Genomic DNA, 26,750 nt, shown 5'->3' with positions numbered 1-26,750 from the left:
CATTCCGTATACCTATATGTATCATGACTTGCGAGCATTTGTGTCCCAGAGAAAGACAGTTCTTGAAAATCCCAGCATCACCCCGGTGGCAGCAGATTAATGAGGTTCCCAATCAGGATTGTCTTCAGTTCTGCAGAGTGGCATTTGATGCTAATGTTGCAAAATGTAAGGTGCAACACTGCGACTGAATGGGTGAGCTTAACCTAAATGGACTGTTTACAACTTTTAGGGGCACTGAGGTAATTTTTCATATCTCAAATGGCCAGTTCAGGCAATATGGGAGGAAGCTCAAGGTGACCAGGGACACCTGTGACACCTTTCCTGAGACACAAGCAGTATATAATACCTTAACTACCATCACTCATCTGGCAAATGGGAGCACAGTGATATCACTGTTATAAAGGTCTTTTAGAGAGGTGATGATTGAATGACCACTAACCATTATTGGTAAGTGGGATTGGTCTGTGGAGAATAAATTACCCCATGGGAATGGGACGGGTCATTTGCGTTGCTGGGAAAACTTCTAACATTGCAAGATTTAAATTATTACACTTAAACTTGCTATTCCATACATATATGACCCCTGTGGTTCTCCATAAGATGGATGAAAATAAATAGCACGCATTTGCAATGCAATAGGTCTCGCATTAATTAAGTTTGAGCTATTGGCATTGCTAAATATTGCAACACCAATTGCAACAAAAGTCTATAAATTGTAATCCAAAAGAATGTGTATTTATTTTTGTAGCAATGGTGGCATGCTGCGCTTTAGATGAATATGTTTAAAAGTAAAGTGCGCCATACTGCGATTGCTGCAATAGTTAATTGTGGATGCGTTAATTGATGTGTGCACTGATGGCTGGTGCTGTGTGTGCATGTAGAAATTGTGCACTGCCGGCTGGTGGTGTGTGTGCTCGGTGGAAGCGTGCTCTGATGGCTGGTGGTGTGTGTGCCTGGTGAAAGCGTGCACTGAGGGCTGGTGGTGTGTGCCTGGTGAAAGTGTGCACTGACAGCTGGTGATGTGTGCCTGGTGAAAGGGTGCACTGACAGCTGGTGGTGTGTGTGCCTGGTGAAAGCGTGCACTGACGACGTGGTTGTGTGTGTGTGTGGTTGTGTGCGTGGTTGTGGGTGTTTGTGTGTGGTTGTGGTGTGTGTGTGTGGTTGTGTGCGTGGTTGTGTGTGGTTTTGGTTGTGTGTGTGGTTGTGTGTGGTTGTGATTGTGTGTGTGGTTGTGTGTGTGTGGTTTTGTGTTTGTGGTTGTGTGTGTGCTTGTGGTTGTGTGTTTGTGGTTGTGTGTGGTTGTGTGTGTGGTTGTGTGGTTGTTTGTGTGGTTGGGTGTGTAATTGTATGTGTGTGGTTGTGTGTGTCGTTGTGGTGTGGTTGTTGGTTGTGTTTGTGTGTGGTTGTGTGTGTGGTTGTGTGTGTGAGGTTGTGTGTGGTTGTGTGTGTGTGGGTGGTTGTGTGTGTGGTTTTGTGGTTGTGTGTGTGGTTGTGTGTCTGGTTGTGTGTGTGTTTGTGTGTGGTTGTGTGTGTGCTTGTATTTGGTTGTGGGTGTGGTTGTGTGTTTGGTGTGTGTGTGTGAGGTTGTGCGTGGTTGTGTGTGTGTGTAAGGTTGTGTGTGTGGTTGTGTGTGTGCTTGTAGTTGTGTGTGTGGTTGTGTGTGGTTGTTTGTGTGTGTTTGTGGTGTGTGTGGTTGTGTGTGGTTGTGTGTGTGTGAGGTTGTGTGTTTGTGTGTGTGGTTGTGTGTGTTGTGTTTGTGTGTGGTTTTGTGTGTGTGCTTGTGATTGTGTGTGTGGTTGTGTGGTTGTGGGTGTGGATGTGGTTATGTGGTTGTTTGTGTGGTTGGGTGTGGTTGGGTGCGGTTGTGGTTGTGGGTGTGGTTGTGGGTGTGGTTGGGTGTGTGTGTGTTGTGTGTGATTGTGGGTGGTTGTGTGGGGTTGGGTGTGGTTGTGTGTGTTGTGTGTGGTTGTCTGTGTGGTTGTGGTTGGTGTGTGCTGGTTGTGTGTGTGTGGGGTTGTGTGTGTGTGGTTGTGTGTGTGTGGTTGTGATTGTTAGGTTGGTTGTGGTTGTGTGTGTGTGGTTGTGGTTGTGTGTGTGTGGTTGTGTGTGTGGTTGTGTGTGTGGTTGTGTGTGTGGTTGTGTGTGTGGTTGTGTGTGTGGTTTTGTGTGTGGTTATGTGTGTGTGTGGTTGTGTGTTTTGTGTGTGTGAGTGGTTGTGTGTGTTTTTGTGTGTGTGGTTGTGTAGTGTTTGTGTGGTTGCTTGTGGTTGTGTGGTTGTGTGTGTGTGGTTGGGTGCGCAACATCCTGTGATTCTGGGAAAATCACATAACTTCCCCGTGCCTAACAAAAAAAAATGTATGTGTCTGCATGTAATGCAACTGGTGCTCATGTAAAGCGTTGTGTGTGGTTGTTTGTGTGGTTGTGTGTGTGGTTGGGTGTGTAATTGTATGTGTGTGGTTGTGTGTGTCGTTGTGGTGTGGTTGTTGGTTGTGGTTGTGTGTGTGTGGTTGTGTGTGGGTGGTTGTGTGTGTGTGTGGTTGTGTGTCTGGTTGTGTGTGTGGATGTGGTTATGTGGTTGTTTGTGTGGTTGGGTGTGGTTGGGTGAGGTTGTTTGTGTGGTTGGGTGCAGTTGTGGTTGTGGGTGTGTGTTGTGTGTGTGGTTGTGTGTGGTGTGTGTGATAGTGGGTGGTTGTGTGTGGTTGTGTGTGGTTGTGTGTGGTTGGGTGTGGTTGTGTGAGTTTGTCTGTGTGGTTGTGGTTGTGTGTGTGGGGGGTTGTGTGTGTGTGGGGTTGTGTGTGTGTGTGGTTGTGTGTGTTAGGTTGGTTGTGGTTGTGTGTGTGGTTGTGTGTGTGGTTATGTGTGTGTGTGGTTGTGTGTTTTGTGATAGTGGGTGGTTGTGTGTGGTTTTGTATGTGTGGTTGTGTGTGTAGTGTTTGTGGTTGCTTGTGTGTGTGCTTGTGGTTGTGTGTGTGTCGTTGTGTGTGTGGTTGTGTGTGTGTGGTTGGGTGCACAACATCCTGTGATTCTGGGAAAATCACATAACTTCCCCGTGCCTAACAAAAAAAAAAATAATAATTAATGTGTCTGCATGTAACGCAACTGGTGCTCATGTAAAGCGTTCTGATACCCGATACCTTCGGGTCAAGTTCGCTCTATATAAAACTCTGTAAAGAAAAAAAAAGTGAGCCTATGCAATAAGAGGATATTACTGACCACTTTCGAATGTAGTAAAGTTATTATCCTGCATTTATTTAGTCCAACTCCTAGAAGCAATCACTTCTCTACTATTTGTGTGTTAACAGGGGCACCCTCTCTTTCATGAGCAATGGAAAGAATATCTAACTGACCTAATTTTTAGGAAGGTGCTGCAATTTCTTGATAAGTCATTGACTGTTGTGTCAGTAATCTTTTAGAAAAGCAAGTTAACGTGCATTCATGTTCTCCGTAAACACCAACAGCAAACACAGTGATTTACAACAGGGCAAGCAAAAAAACATAACATCAGTACATGCAATCCCATCAATGATGTCAAGCCACTAGACGTCCAACTTCTGAACTGGGAAGATCGTGCTAGCCGCCTTTGTGCAATGGGCATACTGCACTTGTGTTATTTCGTGTTGCTGTAGTACGCGCTCAGTTATTGCCTCATCAGTGTTGACACTCCTATGTTCAGTTTAAAGGGCAAACTCCTCTGTTAAGCATTAATGGGCATGCACGGAAGACAACAACCATAAATAACTAATGTATAGTCTTTAAAATGATTAGAAAATTGAAGTGCACCTTACTATGCGATTACATGAAAACAAAACTTTAAAAAAACAAAGCTCTCTAACACACTGTCTTTTGGAGCAAACAGTGTACATATAGCCTTTCACAGAAGGGATGGTCTCTGGTCCCTTTTACACCATGATCTCAAGCTGTGGAAAGATCAGTTTCCTTAAAACAATGAAAACTGCATAGCAGGCATGAGCGGAAAGAAAGGCAAGCAAATGCCATTATGGTTTGTTCATGAAAAATCAGAGCAATGTTCACACACAAGATCGTGGCACTATAACGTGCACTTTCCTGATCAGAAACATGTCATGTTTAAAATACTAATATCTTCTAAGATCCTACTTCAGAATTCGTTTTTTTTTTTTTAAAGATTGCCTTTTGACACCAACAAGCGCCTTTTGCAGAACACTGGCAGAGTCAGCTAAAAGTTGCCACACACGATAGAGGCAGAGTGAGCCAGCAATGCGGAGGAAGAGATCATAAAAAACAAGCAGGAAGTGGGATAAGGGAGGGGGTGGCAAATGGTGAGCACTTTCGCGGCCGCTTTGATGTTCTCAGTGCCCTCGCGGCTCACTGAGAACATCAAAGCAGCCACGAAAGTCCTCCCAAAGGCTGCAGGCGGACAAATGGTGCGCGCGCCCAGTGCACATGCACTGTGCCTGCAGACTTTGGGAGCATTTTTGAAAGCCCTTACTTAACTCTCGCAGAGCAACGCATGCGCGTTTGCTCAGCGAGACCTAAAAAAGGGGCCACATGTACAAAGGCTTTTTGTGGTTGCAAACAGGCCAATTCGCAGAATCAGCCAGTTTGCAACACGGAAAGGCTTTTTAACACGTACAAAGCCCTATTTGCTATTTGGTAACCTATTATAGAATCGCAATTGGGTTTGCGATTCGGTATTAGGAAGGGGCATGTTTGTGGCGTCCCTTCCTGTTATCGAATTTCAGTGATATGAGTGAATGTTTTTGCGACCAAAAATCAGTTGCACAATATTCGCATTTTAACCACCTACTTCAAGTAGGTGGTCACCCATTCTCAAATGGGAAACAGTCCCCAAGAGATCCCATTCCCTTTGAGAATGTTTGTAAAATAATTTTTTAAGAGCAAGTGATGGTTCATAAACCACTACCTACTCTTAAAAAATAAAAATAAAACGTTTCCTTTAAATTTTTTTGATAAGAAAAATGGGATTCATTTCCTCCAAAAAAGATTGCTTTACTTAAGAGCAGTCACAGACATGATGGTCTTCTGACCCCATGTTAATTTAGCAATCCCCAATGGGTCTCAAACCAAAACCTACCTCATTAATATTCATGAGGTAGGTCTATTTGTGACCCACTGGGATCACAAAATGTGTTAGACACATTTGTACATTGGTGTTTGCAATTACCAAATAGTGAATCACAAAAAATTGCTATTTGGTAATCGCAAATGATTACCTTTGTGCATGTGGCCACATATATAGTAGCTGTACCAAATGTGCCACTGTTAAAGTCTCTTGCTTTGATTAAATCTGGTCCTGTCCTAAACTTGAGACATTCTGGAATCCTGCTGCTGACAGATACTCTTAAGTATGTTGGTCCCCTTGTCTGATGGTTCCCTAAGGCATGGTTATTGGGGATATCATCATTCAATGCCAAATGCAAAATGCATTGTAAAACGTATCCTACCTATAGCTGAGCGCAGAGTAGCTATTAAAAGAAAGTGAAAAGATTGCCCTGAGCTGGATGGTTGGTCAAGTGGTGTGGAAGAGTCGACAAATGTGGAGGGGGAGCAGTATATAAAAAATGACTCTGAAGGATAAAAACAACAGCATTCGCCCAGATGTCACAATTTAGTGCAGATAACTTCATAATTTCAGACTACCAAACAGGATTCCACCAAGGACGAGACACAGAATCTGCCCTCATCGCCATCTGGATGGCCTTAAAAAACACAGTAGACCTTAACGGGGTTGCTGCACTACTTTATTTGGACCTCTCAGCTGCCTTTGACACAGTTGACCATGACACTCTAATACAAAGACTCTATGAAGCTGGCATAGAGGGTACTGCTCTTGGCTGGATCCCATCCTGCCTTCAGAACAGAACAAATGTCATCCATTCACCCCTTTCTCATCCAAACCGTATGTGAATTTCAGCCCACATGCTATAACTATCAGATTGCACACACACACTCCTTAAACTGGAAGGCCCCAAAGACATTGGAAACTCAAAAATCTTCAATTGCCTCAAAACTCTGATCAGTGGATGACATTGAGTGATCTCAAATTAAATGCTTCCAAAACTGAAATACTTAGATGCAGCAATTGGAAATGTATGACTCACTATGCGCCTTGCCTGAATGGGGCCTTCTCCTAAAGTATCTAAGGAAATAACAAACCTTGGACTTACCATGGACTCCAAGTTATCAATAAATAACCCAAGTGGACAAATTAGCAAGATCAAGCTTCGTTACTATGAAAACTGCGATGCATATCCCCCATTCGGGATAGCCGCACAAGGTCCAGGCTACTATCGCTCTTGTGCTGTCTAAACATGATTATGCCAATGGCCTCTACCATGGATCATCTTTATCAACTTTGAAAAGACTACTACAGATTCAGAATTCTGCTGCCAGACTTCTCCTACCTTTGAAGCCACAAGCCCACATCTCTCCTGCCTTGAGGCCCCTACATTGGTTAACGATTGCCAGAAGATCCACCTTCCTGCTGCTTTGTATCACCCACAAAGCAATACATGGAACATAGCCACTTTTCATCAGGAATAAAATCAAATACATTCAACAAAGGATTGGCACCTCGCTTCATATCCCCATATAAGAAAACAAACATAGGTGGTACATCTTTAACTTTTCAAGCAGCCAAACTATGAAATGAATTTCCCCCAAACATTAAGATTCACAGATAACTATCTAATCTTCAGAAGACTACTCAAAAGTTGACTCTTTCCTATATAACCACCATACTCCAACACTAATGTACAGCATATCTCTGTTTGTAAACATTTATAATTTGATTACATGTATGTATCTACATATGTGTATTTCTTTGTAGAAATATGTATGATAACTGTTTTTTTTAAATATATAGGTATTCTATATGTCTGCTTAACAAATGTATATGCTACTTATGGATATATATATATATATATATATATATATATATATATATATATATATATATTCTATGCTTAACATGTTTATAGGTCACTGCATAGTTTATTACATTTATTTGACTAGATGCTTATGGGTCTCTGTTTTATTTATGTATGACAATTTGTAAATATCATCATAGCTATTTTATCTACAAGTGCTTCACTATTGAGGAAAAGAGTAAATTAAAAGAATAAATAGTTACAAAAATACCCAAATTAGCTTCAAGTACAGCAACACTTGAAAATTCAATATGTTAGCTTCCTTATACATGTATACCTTTTCTATGTAGTTATGTTGCTATATATTTATTACTTTACTCCTAGTCCAAAAAACACCTTTTACTCTCTCCAATGCACTACTGTCTCACCGATATCTCTATCAATATATACTCCAACTCCACTCTCTGACTCATCCCAAACCTCATTCTACTACTATGATCTCCAGAATAAGCCTTTGTAGACGCTTTCCTATTCTGTCCCTCCTTGGCTCATCCCACACTTCATCGTACTACTATGATCTCCCAAACAACCCTTTCTAAATTCTTCCCTCATGTATCCCTCCTTAAACCCATCCCAAACCTCAATTTACTACTATGATCTCCCTAATCCCTTTTAAGAGACTCTTCCTTTCTCTGTCTCTCCTTTTACTCATTCCAAACTGCATCTTACTACTATGCTCTCCCAATTAACACTTTGTAGATTCTTCCCTCTTCGGTCCCTCCAGTATCCTGTTCAATTCATTTAACAGACTCGCTTGTCCACTGCTCAAATTAACTAATATTTCCCTATACTAATCCTCCTCTAATCCTTTTTGGATTCCAGAGTAGCCTGCTATTCACCGAAAAGTCCTTAAACACCTTTTCAGTGCTAGTAAACACTATATAAATACAATTACAATATGACAGGTTGGAAAAAGACCTGATAGAATTGAGAATTTGTGTGCAAGATTTGCTGTGATCTAGACTTGTCAAGTAAAAATATCTTGAAACCATGCGTAACACAGCCTTGTTAACCACAGTCCAGCCACATTGGGTCTCGATCAGTAGAAGCATCATCATTCAATTAGATTACTGGCTTGGTGTGTAGTGCAGAATATCTGGATTAGAAATGTTTATTTTAACCAATTTATTGGATATTAAGGAACATACATATCCCTTCATGGTACACTGTAAAATTCTTCATGTGTTTAACCTTTATCTGTTTTACATCACATTGATGATTTGGGCATGACAAAACAGTTCAACTCATTATACAAAACAAACATGGGGAACGGCTCATTGTAGCTGACTGGGAGTGTTGATGTGCAATATATAGCACAGCGTCTCAGGGGTGCGGTTCCTATAAACGTGAGCCCTGCCAATCCAGTAGCCATAGTCAAATCATGTTCTCAGTGTTGCCTATTAACAAAGAAATCCATGGCAGTTGCCCATCCATCTGACATTGCAAACCATTTTCTTTTGTATACATTACTCGGGGAGGTCTATATTCATCAAGTGGCTCTAGCTTTACCAGTGCTTCAATTCGGAGAGTGTTTTGTGTTTTAGTACACGGGCATTGTCAGTATAATCCACGTGCATTCCGCTTCTGCTTGAATAGCTAGATCCTTAAAACATTACAAAAAAATGGGGTTGGTCAGAGTTGAAGAATTTCAATTGGGCTTATAGAAGGCCAATTATTTAAATGTACAATGTTCACACAATCAACAACTTCGTTATGAATATAACTGAAGAATATATTATTTTAGACAATTCAATTCAAAATATTTTGGCATTTATTTAGGCAAAGTTTCAATCAAATTGCAGCCAAAGGTTCATTATAACGACATAGTAGACATGTAATTGTAAATTCATTACATTCGAAAATTCAAAACAGTGCTCTCAGTGAGAGGGGAAGGGGTGAGTGAAGTGAGTGGGACACGGTAAAGGTGTGGTGACATTTGAGTGGCATCATTTCGCAATTAAGAAGCCTTTACACTCAGATCAATTAGCAAAGGTTCCAAATAATCATCACACATAGAGGGCGAGACACAATCTCTTATTTCAGTCCTATGGTGTGAAGTAAGCAAAGCGTAGTTCTACGTTTCGACCCCTGGATTACGCTAAAGGGTTGCTTTCAGCCTCATGTTGGGGTCTTCATCAGGAAAGGGGGGGAGAGCATCAATAGACGGTCGACGTCTGTGCCGTCTAAAACGGGGCCATGGTACAGCTCCCAAAGTTTATTTTAACGTTGTACTACCAGACATAGTACCGGAAAACGCTGTGGCTAGATCCCCGTTCCAGCTGCGAGCTGCATCCGAGCTCGCAGCTGGAACGGGGATCTAGCCATTGCGGTCCCGTCCTAAGCTAAGGAGCACTTGAGGTCCCCGTGAATGAGGGACGTGCCCACAGCGTTTTCCGGTACTATGTCTGGTAGTACAACGTTAAAATAAACTTTGGGAGCTGTACCATGGCCCCGTTTTAGACGGCACAGACGTCGACCGTCTATTGATGCTCTCCCCCCCTTTCCTGATGAAGACCCCAACATGAGGCTGAAAGCAACCCTTTAGCGTAATCCAGGGGTCGAAACGTAGAACTACGCTTTGCTTACTTCACACCATAGGACTGAAATAAGAGATTGTGTCTCGCCCTCTATGTGTGATGATTATTTGGAACCTTTGCTAATTGATCTGAGTGTAAAGGCTTCTTAATTGCGAAATGATGCCACTCAAATGTCACCACACCTTTACCGTGTCCCACTCACTTCACTCACCCCTTCCCCTCTCACTGAGAGCACTGTTTTGAATTTTCGAATGTAATGAATTTACAATTACATGTCTACTATGTCGTTATAATGAACCTTTGGCTGCAATTTGATTGAAACTTTGCCTAAATAAATGCCAAAATATTTTGAATTGAATTTTCTAAAATAATATATTCTTCAGTTATATTCATAACGAAGTTGTTGATTGTGTGAACATTGTACATTTAAATAATTGGCCTTCTATAAGCCCAATTGAAATTCTTCAACTCTGACCAACCCCATTTTTTTGTAATGTTTCACTGACCCAGGTCTTGAGTTCGTAAGGGCCAACCCCTTTTTGTACTCACATAGATCCTTAAAACGGCATGGTTTTATTCCCCATTACTGTTCAGAGCAGTGTCTTGTGGTCATGAAACTAGTCTGCTCCGCTCCTCCTAATAGCAGTGTACCATTAGATGGCCAGCAAGGAGTTTCCACACAAGTTGCCCTATGCCATACTAGTCTGGCCGTTCCCCCATATATATTTTCACTTGACCTTAATGGCTTGTGAACAATCTATGTCATATGCCCTATCTGAAAGACTGTCAATTACCATAATCTGCCGGTGACAATTTCTTGCTTTCTTATTGGTTCTATTGTCTCCTACATCTCTAGGTATTCTACTTACACTTGTGTCTGCAAGCCTCTTTCATTGTGACCCTTGTGAATTTGGAATGCATGCTTGCATAGTACCCAGCACTCATTATTCATGCACCCATAATGTTTTCTGTTTTACCTCTTGTCATTTTGAAGTTTTTGTATTATATTTCTTAACCTGTTTTAACTTGTCATAAATGTCACTTGTCTTTTCCAATAAAACATTAGTGATGAAGGACCTATAAAGGAGCCCTGGAATGTGTAAACATGCTGCATGTATGGTGCTTGAACAGGGAGGCCATGGTAACTGATATCAGATGTAAATCTTCCTTGGCTATTGTAAAAGGTCTAGAATTCTTCTGGCTCGGAATTAACTCAAGTACTGGTGATCTGTGACTCTGTGATGATCTGTAGTTCATCTTAACGTATCCTGTGCTTATCTGCTTACCCTGACCACTGTGGTCTGTTGCACCGTGCGTAGATTTGTAGCTTTGACCTCTATACGTCCATGTTTGTTCAAAAAACAAGAAATATAACTTTCATTTCTTTTCTCAGCTCTGCTAATGATGTTTTTTATTTTTATCTTTTATCCAGTGGACCAATGTGTTGCTTGATTTGAAGAGCAAGGATACTCAATGGGGGTTTGTTTCGGGCGATGGGGCTCCCCCGATTACACTTCACATTGGAGATTACAACATGGATGGATTTCCAGATGCACTTGCCATTCTGAGGAATACATCAGGAGGGTATGCTTATAGCAATATTAATGGATTGTTGCCAGGAATGTCAAAATGATCATTTGATTTATGTAAACAGCATTCCTCTTCTTTTTGTTTTTAAGATGCGTTTATTGTTTGCACTTATTCAAAATGTGCCTCCATATTTTGTATAGGATGCTTTTTTTCCATTGTACAATAGTGTGCTGTGTGCTCTTTTAGTTTCGACCTCACCTTATGTCGCTTTTCATAAGTATCCGCGCAGATTATTGTCACATTAAAGTAAATGAAGTGATACAGATCGTAGTGGGATAAGGAGAAAGAGGGACAAATCTTGACACGTGACAATCAACATCGTCCAAATGTAGCATATATCAAAACAAAAAGAGAAAACCCAACCACCCAGCCTAAGTCCACGGCATTCTCAGAGTTATCTTGATCTTGGGCCCTCCCCTTTTTGGGTATATCATTTTCCTAGGTTTTGTTTCAATTCATCGCCAGTGCTACACGGCTACCTGATTAACCTAGTAGTGTGCATGACCCTGCTCTTAAAGGCTGTCACTGCTCCCTTGAGAGTTACTTTTTCTTCAGCACCCACATATTTACATTCTGTCAAATGGGAATTGCATACCTGTCATAAATTATCTAATGTGCCGTATCGCTTAGGTCTGGCTTCTAAAACCTGAAACTTCTTACTTGTCTGTATATGATTTAGTTTCGCCTGCATCTAGAGTTTTTACTTCATGTATTTGCTTGTTTGTTTAATTTTGTGGCAATAAATTTGTCTTGAGGAAAGAAATGTGGGCGTGCTCAATTCCAGAAGCAGGCTGGTACCAGGAGTTACCAAACCAGCTCCTGTCTCTTGAACTCACACAAGATAGATAGACCTTATGGTACAACAGTGTCGTGGATAAAGAAATCTGACCGACAGGGAACTGCAATGGTGAAATGCAGGAGTCGCGTCAGGTGGAGATGATGGAAGTATGGCTTGAAGTGGCAGAATATAACAGTTATGTGAATTGGGGATAACAGAAGTAGTTAGCAACAGCAGCATATGTGGTGTGGATCATAGGGAGCAGTGCTGGGAATGGACCAAACTGCTTGCACGAAGGCGACTGATAAGAGAAGTCAGGTTGATTCTATGAAGGAGTGAAATTAAATTTACCTAGTTGAGATTGACTTGAAGAGGGTTGTATCTCCGGTTTCTGAAGTTGGATGTTTTGACGATCGGGCTATTGAATGTTGTTTAGAGTGTGGATTTCTGTGCGCACTGATAGTATATTAGCAGAATATTGATCTCTTTTTCTGAGAAGTTATTGTTCATTCTTCTTGGCCGGTGAAGCTTGTTGTCTTAGGGAGGTTTGCGCAAGTTTGCTGCTTTGTTTATTACATTTTCCTAAGGTTTTACAAAAGAAAAACAGAAAAACAATGAAAGTACATTCATGATACACTTGGCAACTGAGACTTGGCACAGGTTGAAATGGGCAAACTTATCAGTACCCACTGAGCAGTATGGCAGGTAGATGCATCCAATGTAAAACGAGAATCCGGGTCCATCAGCTAAACAAGGCAACAACAATTACTAATCAATTATGTGATCTCAGTTCATTTACTTGTTGTGCTGCTGTGGAGTATCATTGCTTGAGTGTTGTGCACAGTGCTTGCCTCTGGTTTTGCCTTGAAGTCATATCCAATGTCATTAGACTTAGAAGCTGGTGCAGCACTCTGTGTGTGAGCCTGCATTCTTTACAGACCATAAGGTACTTTTTAAGCTTCTTTTTTTATTAACTTTTAATTAGAATTGTAAAACATTGGAAAAACCCACTGTAAACAAAGATTCAGACACATTCCGAGGAAATTACACAAGGAGTCACTTGCAGTATGATTGGGTGTGTTTGGTACAGAAGTAGTACAGAGTATTTCGATTCACATTCCACATGTCTACCCCCCAAACTTCTCCCCCTACCCCACCATAGACAATAGGTCTTTCTACCAGACTTTACGCATGTTCGTAATCTTACGTAACAAAGCCCTTGTAATAATCCTCTGCAGATATACGCTATACCTAGAAAACATTACCAGTTTTTGAGGCATCAGGCAAATGCATCCAGTACACATGTCATCAGGAAAGAGAGGATGCTCAAATTCGATGGCTTAATTGGTGGTGTGCTAGACATCCACAAAAATCTAAGTACATTAGGAAATTTTTAAGCAAAGTGCAAAAATCCAGCTTTGTTAGCAAACTATCTAGGGCTTTCATCTCATCTGCTGGAGTCCATAGCAGAGATGCTTCATAGCTTGTATTAAATCAAACGTATGGCAACCGTTCAGTGAGACATACCTAGCAAGTCCAGAGACAACTATCCTCTGTCCACTTATGAATTCATAGCCCAGGTTGTTAGCTCATTTCACTGAACAGGGAGTGAACAGTTGGTGACTTGCTCTCATCTCAGTAACAGAACTTATGATTTGAAACACCCTCTCCTATGAGAAGTAGAAGTAGTTTGAAAACAGTGTGTTGTATCCAAAATGAGGGCAGAAAAAAGGGAAATACAAATTGAAAATTGAGGTTTGTGACCAAATTGAGATGATTGCTTTCAGTTGTCAAAAAGGTACTATGAGTTCATTAGAAAACCCACAGCACAAGTCCCGTTTTTATGACTGAGTTAATAAATATACTGCTATCTAATCAAGTCTTAAGAATATGCCCGCATCACCCCACCCTGTTGGAATTAACTGGCTCCCTTTGTTGGCCAATACCATCTTCAAAATGAGCTGCATCATCTTCAAATCTTCAAAGCTGTTACAGCTGTCACTCCTCCCCGTCTGACTGACAAGCTTTCCCTCTGCAGTGACTCTTAGCAGACCCGCAGCCTGGACACCATCAGACAGGAGACACAGAAAAGAGAAAAATCAGACAACAACCTTCTCCTTCCATCCACCCAGAATTTAGAACAACATCTTCATATTCATCAGGACCACTCCAAACCTGCTTCTGTTTCGGAAAGATCTCTATGCACACCCCTTTAAAGAACACTACATCAAGATGCAATAACAGCCCACTGTCACAATTAGAAATCCTCTACCACCTCTAATAACACATAAGCTGTATCTATGTCTTTGACCCTGTAACACGCTCTTCTTCCTTTGGCTAGGTTAGCTCTAAAATTCAAAATGCATACATACATATATAAATATGGAACTAAGAATATTGTGAAGTCTAGACATCTTGAAAAGTGATAACTCAGGGTTTCATGGGGAGAATCTCATTAGTCAATCTCCTGGTCTTTCAAACATTGGTGTTCACTTGATTGATTTTGGCAGCATTTAATCTACGCATCTCAGAAATACCTTGATGTCACCTGCTGATGGTATTCAGAGTAATTATCGTTATTTCTGAGCCTGTCATTATTAGTATCTTGCAGGCCTTCAATAGTTGAGTAACTGTCGTTGCTAGGTACTGTTTCAGCCTGGTACATCTTGTCCACTCTTCAATATGTGCTACCTACCCTCACCTTGATATCCTAAAAGGTATATTGCAAGTTGCATTGAATCAGACCTGACCTGTAGCTAATTTGATGCTTTGTGGTTCTGCAGGACTGTGTAGCCTGGTTCTAACATCTTATTGTAGGAATCACCTCTGTCTGTGTCATATCAGAAAGTGTGAAATGTAATGGATCTTGGAGTTGCATATGTCCTGAATGTATTCTTTGAAAGTCTTTTATACTTTGTTGATGAGCTTTACAGAGCCTTACATTATGTCAATTTAGTGATACGCTTATGAATTCTGGTGCTAAGACAAAGAGAGTATGAAAATCAGACTTTAATTGCAAAGAAGGCCATTGCAGAGATCGATTTTCAACTATTATGTATAATACAATAGCCAGCCACAAATCCCCTGAATACCTTCATTTTGATCTGGATGCCGAATCATCGACTGAGTACTAAAAAGTGAAATCACAGTGCTGTGCTCCCAATACTGCACTCTTCAAGAGCTGTCCAGTCCATAACATTGCAAGAATTAAATCACTCTGCGAGAGCGACAATTCTTTTCAGAATGAGAATTTGAAAGTACAAATTTCCACTAAGCATAATCTCTGCCAACTCAAAATACCCACTACAAACAAAAAGGCTATATTGACCCTTATCCTGATCATCATGAAATCCAGAAGTATGAATGAGAGTGATTGTACCTTGGGACCTAGCGAGTTATATACTATAATGATGCTTTACCCAGCTCCTTTCCACCACAGCTTTGGCAGGGTGAATAATCTCTTGCTAAGACACCATAGAGGTCAAGTGTCATAATAGGCAAGACTTTTAAGAGATAGATTTCACTGGAAAATCATGATCTTTCCCATTCTATGTTAAGTAATTGATATCCACATATTCTGACGTTGTGGATACAAGGGGGTTGAATTATTTCATGTCCATTCCAAGCAGTTCTGGAATGGGTGACTCATAGGCTAATCCCTCTGACTCTTAAACCTAATTTGTATACCCTAGAGACATGCTTATTGGGTCTCATGGACCCAAAAACTGATATATCATTGTTCAAATTAATTACCTTGCTGCTCTTGCAAGGTAAGCAACTAATTGCAATGTATTGTGGTTCATCAAGGGGCCAGGAGCTTAGAATCTGGAAAAATTAGTTGCTGAAATGGGTGTTTTCTGAAATGGGAATAGTAGTGGTATTGCGAAGGGATGGCCGGGTCGCCCAGACTCTATTCGCATGAGAAATAATTCTATTCGAACTGACTTGGAAGTCAGATGACCTGTCCCTCTAAAGGCTTACTCTTCCCTATCTATCACAGACATTATATATTGGAGTTGCATGTCCCTGAATACCTGAATTACCAATCTTTGACGGTGTAGTACATTGGGAGGAGGAGCATTTTGGACAGTAGGACTTTGTTTCAGCACCAGTATACCGCAAGACAACTAGTGATAACTTTTTGTCAAATGTAGGCCTGTATAGCACTATTCCTGCATTGTTACATCTGTTGACACAAAATTCTCATGAAGCATAACATTAGTACAGAGTGGAAATCCCTAGGTAAAGACTCACCAATGTTTAGTTGTCTTAAATGTTTATTTAGTGTTTTGTTAAAAGATAATAATGCTATGCTGAAAATACATGATAAGATGACTAATATTCCTGGTGATTGTTGCATTGGTGCAAGTTGTTGATTGTGCATTACCTATTTTTTATTTTTTTATTTTATGGAGTTTTATATATCGCGAACTTGACCCAGTATCTGGTATCAGAGCGCTTTACATAGCACCAGGCGCGTTACATGAGGACACATTCTTTTTTGTTGAGCACGGGGAGATTTATTGATTTGCCCAGAATCACAGGATGTTCAGCGACATTGCTGAGACGCAAACCCGGTTCCCCAGCTTCGAGGTCGGCCGCCCTAGCCATTAGGCCAAATCCTCTCCTCTCTTATACTGAGATGCATTGATAAATTCAGTAACGAAAAAAAACATATGCTGGCATGCCAAGGAATCTAGCAATAAATCATGAGAAGGAGTCTGATGCACAGTTTTGTCCACCTTAGACCTACCTAAGGGTACCTGCATTGTCCAAGATTGGTAAAAAGACACCAGCTCCAGCCAGTCCATGCAGGTGACTGCTTTGATTAGCCAATATTAGCAAATGGGTCATGGCAATTGCAAGAGAAGCAAAAGAAGGGCAGCAGTACACGCCGTTTCATGTCTGCCAAGAAAGAAATCAGCCCAAGTACTCAAGCACGAGCAATGTGAAGCAAGATACCTGGCATTCTTCAGACAGTACTGCAAGACCCGACCTACCACTTAATTTGGTGAATCCGGACATAAAGTTGAGAAGCCCCTAAAAATCCTCATCTGTCTCAAATTTAGCTGAGCTGCACGCAGGCTTATTCCAACAGATCTAAGTCATCCTTCTGCAAGACTGGCATGAATGCAGTGGAATCTTGCTTTGTCAGCAGTCATACTTCTCGATCTTGTAGATGTATGTGGTTAGTGGTGGTCCTATCGTGCCATGGACTATAACTGGATGAGATGTTTTATTTTAAACATAGCAACGATCGGTGGGACGTATTGAAGACATTTTCTCCGATGTTGGATGGAGAATATAGTGCTGGTGTGTCCTGTCATCTTCAAATAGTCTTCTGCCAGGGTCCACTGTTGAAGAAGAATCAGGACACCCACTGATTGCGTGTCCCTGTGCATGAGCTCCCTCGGTTCTCTGGCATGGTTATGCCCTGTGTTGTAATCTCTACTAGGAAACAACATGATGATAGTCAAGGGGTGTGCAATAGGGGGTTTGGGTAAGAGAACTTTGTTCAGGGTCCAAGGAGACCAATGAGAAGAATTGCATGTTAGCAAGAGCAGCTGAATTCAGGAATGCCAAGTATGTTTATGGGTATTTAGGGCTTATTGTATTTAGCCACAACAAACTATTTGGTGGGGACGCCTAGAATCCATAAAAAGGTGCTAAGGCACTTAAACATGAAAATGAGGTATTTTCTTGTTTTGCACTCCACTTAACCTTGATTTGAATGAAATCGCATTTCCTTCTCAAACTTGTTTTGTTGTGCTGCCTTTTGTCTGGTAGTCATTAATTAGAGAGACTGATGCCGTGTTAGAACGTCTCTATGGTACATAGGTCTGCTCTACGGGGAGGCAATTAATTTGGAAGCATCTGTTATGGTATCAGTAGATTACATTTTTCAGATTCATTTAGGGAAATTGGGATTATGGGAATAAAGATGTGAAAGCACATCCTCTCCTCGCTTGGGGCAGCTGCAGTACAGTTACGGTCTGAAGATCCTTATGTTATAGTGTTGTTTTTCGTTTTGCTGTCATTTATTAAAACAAAACGGTTTGTATGCAAATCATCATTATGTAAATCCGTTATATAAGACGTGAAATACCCTGCTTTTTAAAAGTGTACAGTAGGGAATGCCTAATTGATGCATAGAACGGGCATACCCAGCAAAGGTGGAGACCCTGCTGCTTAAGAAGTGCTGATTATCTCTCATAACCCAGTCAAGCCATGACCATCAACTCTTGCTACTGGCTAGTTTCCAAATCATGCTTGTAAGTACATTAATTGGGAGGGCAAATAGTGATCTCTAAAGCGTAACATCTTGCAAACATGATTTTGCCTTTATATAGATTAATTTAATGTGATTTCTTGGTTGCCAGATACAGAGATCTTATCCAGTTAGAAGATTCTTTAAAAAAAGTGGCTCACACTTGAAAAAAGTGACCAGTGTTGTTATTTTGAAGATGTCATTGTCTTTCGAGTGCTTTAAATTGATAGTCTGTGTGGAGAATATTTCGCTGTTGCTGCTGCATGTGAGCCTTTAGCCTGGTTCTCCCATCTTCCCATGCCCTACGTGCTTGCACGTGTAAAACATCATCGCGATAGTGCTCGCCCGTATCTACTCGTGCTGGTCATCCTTTGCCCTATCTCTGTGAATTGTACTTAGTATTTCCCATACATTTTTCAGGCCTGCCGTGTACCATGCATCAGGCGTTAGACTAACGCATTTCAGAGTGGTGGTCCGCATCACCCCCCTCAAATGGAAAGTCACACATTTATATAGCACCTTCTGGGCTCTCAAAAGAACTTGGAGCGCTGTACATTAACACTACAGGCAGAAAGCAGGCAGCACGCGGTGCTCGCAGCTTGCAGGCTTGTTTGGGGGCGGCTCAACTCTCTCACGGCTCAGGCAGGTGAAGTTACAATGTAACTAATCCACCCACGCTGACGCGGTTGCATAGACCATTTCTGCTGAGTGCTCACACCACGCATAACTGTTCACTTGCGTCGGACTAGTAAGTACCATAATGTGACAACGCCATCACCTCGGCCTGTCCGCCACCAGAGGGATAGTGCCTCAACAGGCACTGCAGCACTGCAGTCAGTAAAAGTAGCACTGAGGATATTATTAAAATGCTGCTCTGGCTCTGTCCTCGACTTAAGGCCTGGACTACGGCCGGAGCTGCTGCAGGGTCAGTCATTGAGGCAGGCTTGCCTATCAGTCTAAGTCGTTGTGGCTACCAGGAGCAGGCTCGCTGGCAGCTGCTGCTGCAAAAGTAAGTGTCTGGTGACTAATCCTAGTTGCTTATGCTGCTGCTGAACTGTTTTTATCATCAACAACCACAGAGGCAACCCACCAACCTGAACCAGGGGCAGACAATTAGTATTCCAAACCATAGTTCAGGAGACCAATAACAAATCACAATTATGCGATTAATCAATTGCAAACAAATTTCACTTTACAACAGGAAAAAGAAAAACCGGAAAAAGGGAAAGAGAATAAAGAGAGGGAAGGGAGACATAAATCAACACTATCAACAAAAGATTAAAATATTATCACAAATTTATTATAAATAGTGCGCTCAAAAAATATAATTGTTGGTTTATACAGAAGTACAAGACATATAAAAGAAACCAAACATGTGGCAAACGATAATTATGTTATAGGGGAAAGGGTACAACATATACAGAACTTATGTGTCCACTAAAATTTATAAGCCACAGGTGCGTCAACGGCGTTTCAACCGCAGTCAGAGGTTTGCGGTCATCATCAGGACAGAAACATTTCATTGAGCGTCAAAGTTTCTGAAAACGTAATTACAACAATGTTAATGTTTGGACTCCCTTAGAGGTAACAGAAAAAAGAGAGAAGAAAAAGGAGAGAGAAAAAAAGAAACAGAAGAAAAATCCTCACCCCGTGCTTTAATTAAAACAGGCAAGGACAGAGTTTATCGTTAAAGGAAGAAAAAAAAAAAAGTAACCAGACAACTCCAAGTGTGAGATAGTGCCAACACCAATATAGTGCAGATCAATAGGTAAACACCTACATTTAAAATCCAGGCAGGATCAGTCACGCTCTTAATTTGTATATATACACAATGGTTTCCAATTTCGATTTACTGGAAGAAGAAACCATAATTAATATCCTAATCTGAAGAAAGAGGAAGGGAAATTGTAACATGTGGACTAAAAGAGGGGCCACTTACTACAAGGGCAATTCCCATTCCGTACAGATCGAATGTAACTGAAGTTATTCCACTGGAATATAGTCGGGAGAAAAAAGAATTTCAATCCTCCATCAAGGGCTTATCAATAGTGAGCCAGTTACAATGGCCTAGCCACAGGTCTACAGGGAATGTAGAAAAATGAACCATTAGTAGGGGGTCACAAAATATGTAATTAAAAAACCTCCATGCATCATAGATATTTATAGTGCAATTCTCAGGAAATTTATATTAGGAACGACACTTTCAGTGTCCTAGCTTAGGGAATTATTAAGCAATACTCAAAACATGATTACATGTCGGTCCGCTGGTATAATCCTTGTCAGGTCAACAGAGAAACTCAATTGTGACCTAACAAATCCGAGTCAGGAATACGGAACGAATATTTGCGGAAGTAAAATGAAACTCCACATAGTTTTTTTTTAAATACATGTCGAGCATGTTCAAAAGCCAAAACAAACGACTAACACGCAGTTAGTGCGACCCAGAGACTCAACCTTGCCACTATTAATGCGTGCATGGTTAATAAAATGCAAATTCAGTTCGTATTGGGTGTTAAGTTTCACCAACCGGCAATTATATCGAGAGTAAATTACGGGAGTTTGAAGGATAACACTCGTGTCTATGAAATGTCACGACATACTTAGATGTGAATGAGAGAAACACTCGTGGTACAAAAGTTCAAATTAAACCACTGTTGTTTTGGAAAAGGATGGAGCAAGGGGAGACCTGAAGCCCTCATAGTCAGTACATCCATAAAACAGCGTACGGACTTCAAAGAACAGCAATACGGCTCACAGACGTCTTACCTCAAGGATCCTGCTGCCACGGTAAATTCAAAAGGAGTGAACCGCCTCCATACTAGACGTCCCGTTTTAAGGATCGTGTAATCAACATAACTAACGGACTGCAAATTGCCCGGATGAGTGGCCGCCATTTTGAAAGAGTAAAGGATTTCGAATTTTCGGCCGTGAAAAAGAGCAGATGTAACTTTATTGAACTCGGTAGATCACAGGCATAGGGGGCAGAATATATAGTGATAAAGCTGGTCGAAATACCACTCAGTTAGAAAATCAAAGTCTTGCCCCAAAGGAAGACCCATTATGTGCATATTTAATTAAAGAAAAGAAAGAGAAATTAGAAAAAATAGTAAATAATAATTACTGTGTTGCAACTGAAAACAATAAAAAGGTAATGTATACCTGTAGGAGAGTCCAATTACAAACTTGAAAACTTGAACATCATCCAGTACAGTCAGAACAAGGTATGAAAAAGTGAACATTACAATACAGTACACAATACAATACAGTATAAGTATGATATATATCTTTTTTACAGAGATACAATTCCCAATATATTAGAGTATCTAGATAACATAGTGAGATGCAGTATTGAGTAATTGTGAATGTATGTAGTCAATTCACCCATAGGTCAGGGAGTGGCACTCCTCAAGGGAGTTCAAGCCACAGTTTATACTATCGCAACGAAGCATCCAACGACATTCCGCTTTGTTTAAAATCCCTGAGATACTACCTCCCCTCGCAGGGACGTGCACAACCTCAATAACCTGCCATCGTAGTTCTGACGGAGCATGTTTTAGTTCCAAATAATGGGACACTAAAGGTGCATTCTCCGTCTGACAACGAATACGGCTTTTATGTTGGGTCAACCGCGTCTTGATTTTTTGAGTGGTTTGTCCTATGTAAATTAAATCACATGGACACCAAATCGCGTATATAACATTCTGGGTGTTACAATTAGAATGATCTTTGAGATTGTGTACAATGTTTCCATGTGTAAATTGCTTCGTGTTAAGGCTTGAATCACACATTTGGCAGCCGCCACATTTATAATGTCCAAGTAGTTTGTTGAGACCCCAAAGAGATGTAAGATTGGGGATCTCAGCTTTAGGGAGAGCAGCCCTTACCAGGTGATCACGAAGGTTTTTTCCTCTCTTGTATGAGAACAAAGGAGGTTCCTGCGTGATGCCCGTCGCCATCACTAAGGGCCAATGTTTTTTGACAATGGCAGTCACTTTATTGCTCTGTGTTCCAAAGGTTGTTACACAGGGAATACGATTATTATGCTTCTTGATTTTCGGGGTTAAGAGAAACTCACGGTGATTGTACCATGCTCTCTTCATGGATCTCTTGACTAATTTGCGTGGATAACCACGATGTCTAAGTTTTTCAGACAGAATTTCAGCCTCCTTAAAATAATCCTCCTTAAAAAAGCAATTTCTGCGAATACGCAAAAACTGCCCAAAGGGCAAACCATCCCTTAGTCCCCTTGGGTGGTTGCTTGAATATTCTAAAAGTGTATTACGGGCTGTAGGTTTTGTAAATAATCTCGTCGATAGCTTCCCATCATGGGGAAAAATGGTCAAGTCAAGAAAATCAACATGGGAGTTGCTACAGGTAGATGTGAATTTTAGGTCAGATGAACAGTGATTTAACCAGTCCAAAAACAAAAATAAATCAGTCTCGGTCCCGGTCCAAATGAAAAAAATATCGTCAATGTATCTTCGCCACTGACGTATACAGTCAAAATAAGGATTAACAGTCAAATCATAAATAAATCGATTCTCAAAATCGTCCACATAAAGTATGGCAAAGTTGGGGGCATAAGAAGCCCCCATGGACGTGCCCTTCACCTGTAAGTAATACTTTCCATCAAACTCAAAATAATTACGAGTCAAAGAAATAGTCAATAACTCAATAATAAAATCAGTCGGAACTGGAACTGGTGCTGGTCGGGTGTTCAGAACGGTACGGATCACCTCTATACCCTCAACCTGTGGAATGTTGGTGTACAAGGATTCTAAATCCAAGCACACCAACAATTCAGAAGATGGACAGAAATCCATAGATTCAAGTTGTAAAATCATATCTCCGCTGTCCCGTACATAGCTACGGGTATTGATGGCAAAGTCCTTAATGAACACATCAATGTATTTACACAAGGGCTCCAGGACCGACCCACATCCAGAGACAATGGGCCGGCCTGGAGGATTGACTAGATCCTTGTGCACTTTAGGAAGTGTATAAAGGACAGGCGTTCTTGGGAATTTGCAATTCAAATATGTAAATTCTTTCTCACTAAGATACCCAGCAGATTTGGCAATAGAAGTGACAGTATTAATAGATGTTTGAATTTCAGCTAAAGGATTTATTCTCAAGATCAGATAGTGATTCGCATTACTGAGCTGTCGTTTCACCTCAATTTTGTAATTTTCCATTGATTGTACTACAATCCCACCGCCTTTATCGGCGGGCTTCACAATCACTTCCTGATTTTGTTTGAGTGTTTGTAAAGCCTTACGCTCGGTCAAAGAGATGTTATATGGGATATATTCAAAATCCTTAAACAGGATTGAGGTTTCCTTTAAAACTAGAGATTCAAATGCCAGAAGTTCGACCGGCATCCTACCTGTCGGTGGATTAAACAGAGAAGGAGGACGTAGTCCAGAAAAATTGGTCACATTATGCATGGTTTCATTTAGGAAAAAGGCCTTCAAGCGTAACTTGCGAAAAAATTGAAGAAGTTCCAACTGTATGTCAAATAAACACGTTTTTTCTGTAGGAACAAAACTAAGACCCTTCGTCAAAAGTGAAACCTCAGCAGAAGACAGCACATGCTTAGACAGATTGAAAATAGGTATCATTTCAGGTCTCTCACACCCTATATTGTCTATTGGGGGGGTGGCCCCCACTGGTAAAATTTGCGTCGAGTCTGTCTCTCTCCTGCTTGAAAGTTCCACGATTGGGGTGATGTGTGAGGAGGTAGAGGCCGTGTCTTCCCTCTCCCCCTCCCTCGTCCGCGCTGCTCTAAACTGAACTCTTTTTGGCGCGTTTAGTCACAGAGTTGTGGCATGGCAGAAATTCCTCACTTTTGGGCAGCTGAGCACTAACTCTTTTTTGCTCAAGTGAGGCTGATCTGCAGCAAAGACAGAACAATAGTGACCGCTGTGGGGATGTCCGCGGCAGACACTTCCAGGATTGTGTCCTCTTCGCTGAAGTCTCCCTTTTCTAGACTGCCCTTCTCTCCGCACATTCCTTCTCTCCTGCTTTGCAGGGTTCTTGAGGTGGCCTTATACACGGCACCAGCGAGCCCACGAGCTGCAAGCCATTTCCCCACAATCCCCTAGTGTGCCTTGAAGACCGAGTTATACAAAAGGGGTGGCGATGGACGGAGCATCTGAACCAATCAAACACTCACACCCATTCAACAGATCTGGGTTTAATCCATCACCGTTCTTTAGCCAAAGTGATACAAAAGGGGGTGGCAATGGACTGAGCATCTGAACCAATCAAACACTAACACCCAGTCAACAGATCTGGGTTTAATCCATCACCGTTCTTTTTAAGACTGAGTTGGCAGCTGCAGCAAGGCCAGGGAATGAGGCCTCCAAAACCAGGAAACAAACCCAGGGGCGAGAGGCCCCAGAACTCGCAGGTGTGCCACATCGTACCTAAAAGACAAATACTGTGACGGGGAGCCCAATATGATCTTGGTAAGGGAAGGATTCGGGGAGCCCTTAACACAGGGAGCACCTATGAAGGCCAAGCCAAGGAACAAGGACAAATTATCCACAAGGGAGGGACGCCCTGAAATAGGGAAGCAAGGACTGTAAAGAGAAATGAGAGATAAATAGAAAGACAGTACCTAATTAAAAAAAAATAAGCACAGGGGCCTAAAGATTTTCTTAGGGGCCCACTGCAGCAGCAGCCGAATGCTGGATTGCCTAGACTTGTGGATAACCCCCCCCTACACTACATCTCTCTTTATCTCCCTCTTACAGTTTTTTCGTTTATGCTTTCTCCTTTTGTACAGTTTTCCTATCCCTTCTTCTTTTTCCGCCTTTATCTCTTAATCCATCTGAATAATGAGAAATGTGTTCAATTCCTTTAAAAAAAGAGCTTGAGACCATACCACCTGCACGAATGAGGCACTGGAGATGGGGGACTTTACCAGGATGCCCCTCGTCAGCTGGACACCATGTTTACAATCCAAGGCTTTCGTTTTAGGTATCCTTGTTTTCAAGTGTGGTTATACAAAGTGATTCACAGAGGCATATCAAGACTACAACTCCCAGAATGCACTGAGTGGTTGAATCACCATAGCTGGCAAGGTTTCAGATTGCTGTAGAATCTTGCCAGGTCACTCGGCGCTCAGCTGATTACAGGTAATGCGCAGCAGCGATAATACAATGCACACTCAGTGTCACAGTGTGGGCCAAGACCACGAGCGGTCATGCGCCTGTTTATTTGACCCTTCAGGCGAGCCCATCCTCCAGGGTGCATGCATCTCGATACAATGTATAATGCGGGACGGGTGGCTCAGTCGCTACATCCCTCCTTTTCTTTAGATACAAACATCTGGAGGGCTCTGTGATCCTGCTCACGACATGCAACATACAAAGTGTCGGAGTCTTTGGCTGGGGGCAGGATTCGTCCGGAGACCTTAAGTCTGGCTCTAGGAGTTAGAATTAGCTCCTGCCATGGCAGTGCCGTCTGGAGAGGGCGAATGTCTCTGGGTCATACCACCTTGCTCTTTGGGCACGGCTGGCTTCACGCTCCGATCTGTCTTGTGGGGATTATCGTTCCCTCTCGGGGTGTTTGGTGGTGACATGACTTCATCATCCAGCATGTCTCTGCTGTAGCCATCATCTTCCATTCACGAGAGTCTGTTGACCTTTTTGAACCACAAGATGTTCCTTGCAATTGTGCGGGATCCTCGCATAGCAGACACCATGGTCCCTTGCACCTCAGTGACTTCCCACACGTCCGGCTCTAAGGTGTGTGGTATTTCCAGCCAGGATGTCGATCCTTAGCAATTACGCAATCTCCCACACCAATATAGGTCCCCTCCGCTTTCTGCACTTGGCTGGCTTTCACGTTCGTGGGCTGCTTTTTTGGCTTGGGTGACCTCCTGGTCCAGCTCCCTTGGATGCCACGAGGGATCTGCATGTATGCTGTCCCGAGGGGCTCGTCAGGACAGTAGGTGTGAGGGGGCGCACCGTGTTGTGCAGTGCGGTGTACGCATTTAGGAATCACTTCATACACTCTTCCGCTTATTCACCTCTCTCCACACCGATCCTCAGCACCCTGTTTAGGGTCCGTATGAAGCATTCCACCTCCACGTTGGCTTGTGGCACTGTGGCGTGATCTTGCGATGCCGGATGGCTTGGGGCGGCAGATACTCTTAAAAATCCTTTCCTTGTAAGGGCGGCCCATTGTCTGATCTTAGCTCCTCTGGGAGGCCCATCATTGCAAAAACTCTGTCCAGAGTGGCTTTGACCTGTGGGAAGGCAATAGACGAAACAACCTCTACTATGGGGAATTTGGAGTGAGAGTCTGAGGACGAGGGTGCTGCGCCCGTCAGGGAATGATCCAAAGTCAATGCTGACCTGCGACCACGGGTTGAGGCAGGGTTCTTCTGTGATAACTGGGTGAGGCGCAGGGTCACTGCTGGTGATGTTACATGAGTGACATGCACGGATGGTGTCATCGACCATAGCATCCATTCCAGGGATCCATACTTTGTTGCTGAGGTGAGCATTCTTCTTGGCTATTCCTTGGTGACCCACCTGTGCGAGGTCTATCACTCTCTGCTGCAGGCTCTGGGCAATCACTATGGTGGTATCTCGTAGCACTACTCCGTGTGGTCCTTCACTCAGCTTGCTGCGAGC

The 26,750-nt window shown here is 42.1% G+C and overlaps 1 protein-coding gene across 1 annotated transcript in view; it reads left to right on the top strand.

Annotated features, from left to right (window-relative positions):
• The window catches only part of ITFG1 (integrin alpha FG-GAP repeat containing 1), a 1,092,549-nt gene that overhangs the window by 593,402 nt on the left and 472,397 nt on the right, over positions 1-26,750 (top strand). Inside the window, exon 10 of the mRNA XM_078670869.1 lies at positions 10,899-11,050. Coding sequence (XP_078526995.1) covers positions 10,899-11,050 — 152 coding nt within the window. The remainder of the gene's footprint in view (positions 1-10,898; positions 11,051-26,750) is intronic.

Source organism: Lissotriton helveticus, chromosome 12 (assembly GCF_964261635.1).
Source record: "Lissotriton helveticus chromosome 12, aLisHel1.1, whole genome shotgun sequence".
Taxonomy (NCBI): Eukaryota; Metazoa; Chordata; class Amphibia; order Caudata; family Salamandridae; genus Lissotriton; species Lissotriton helveticus.
Note: the sequence above shows the minus strand (reverse complement) of the source record. Positions and strands in the feature narration are given on the sequence as shown.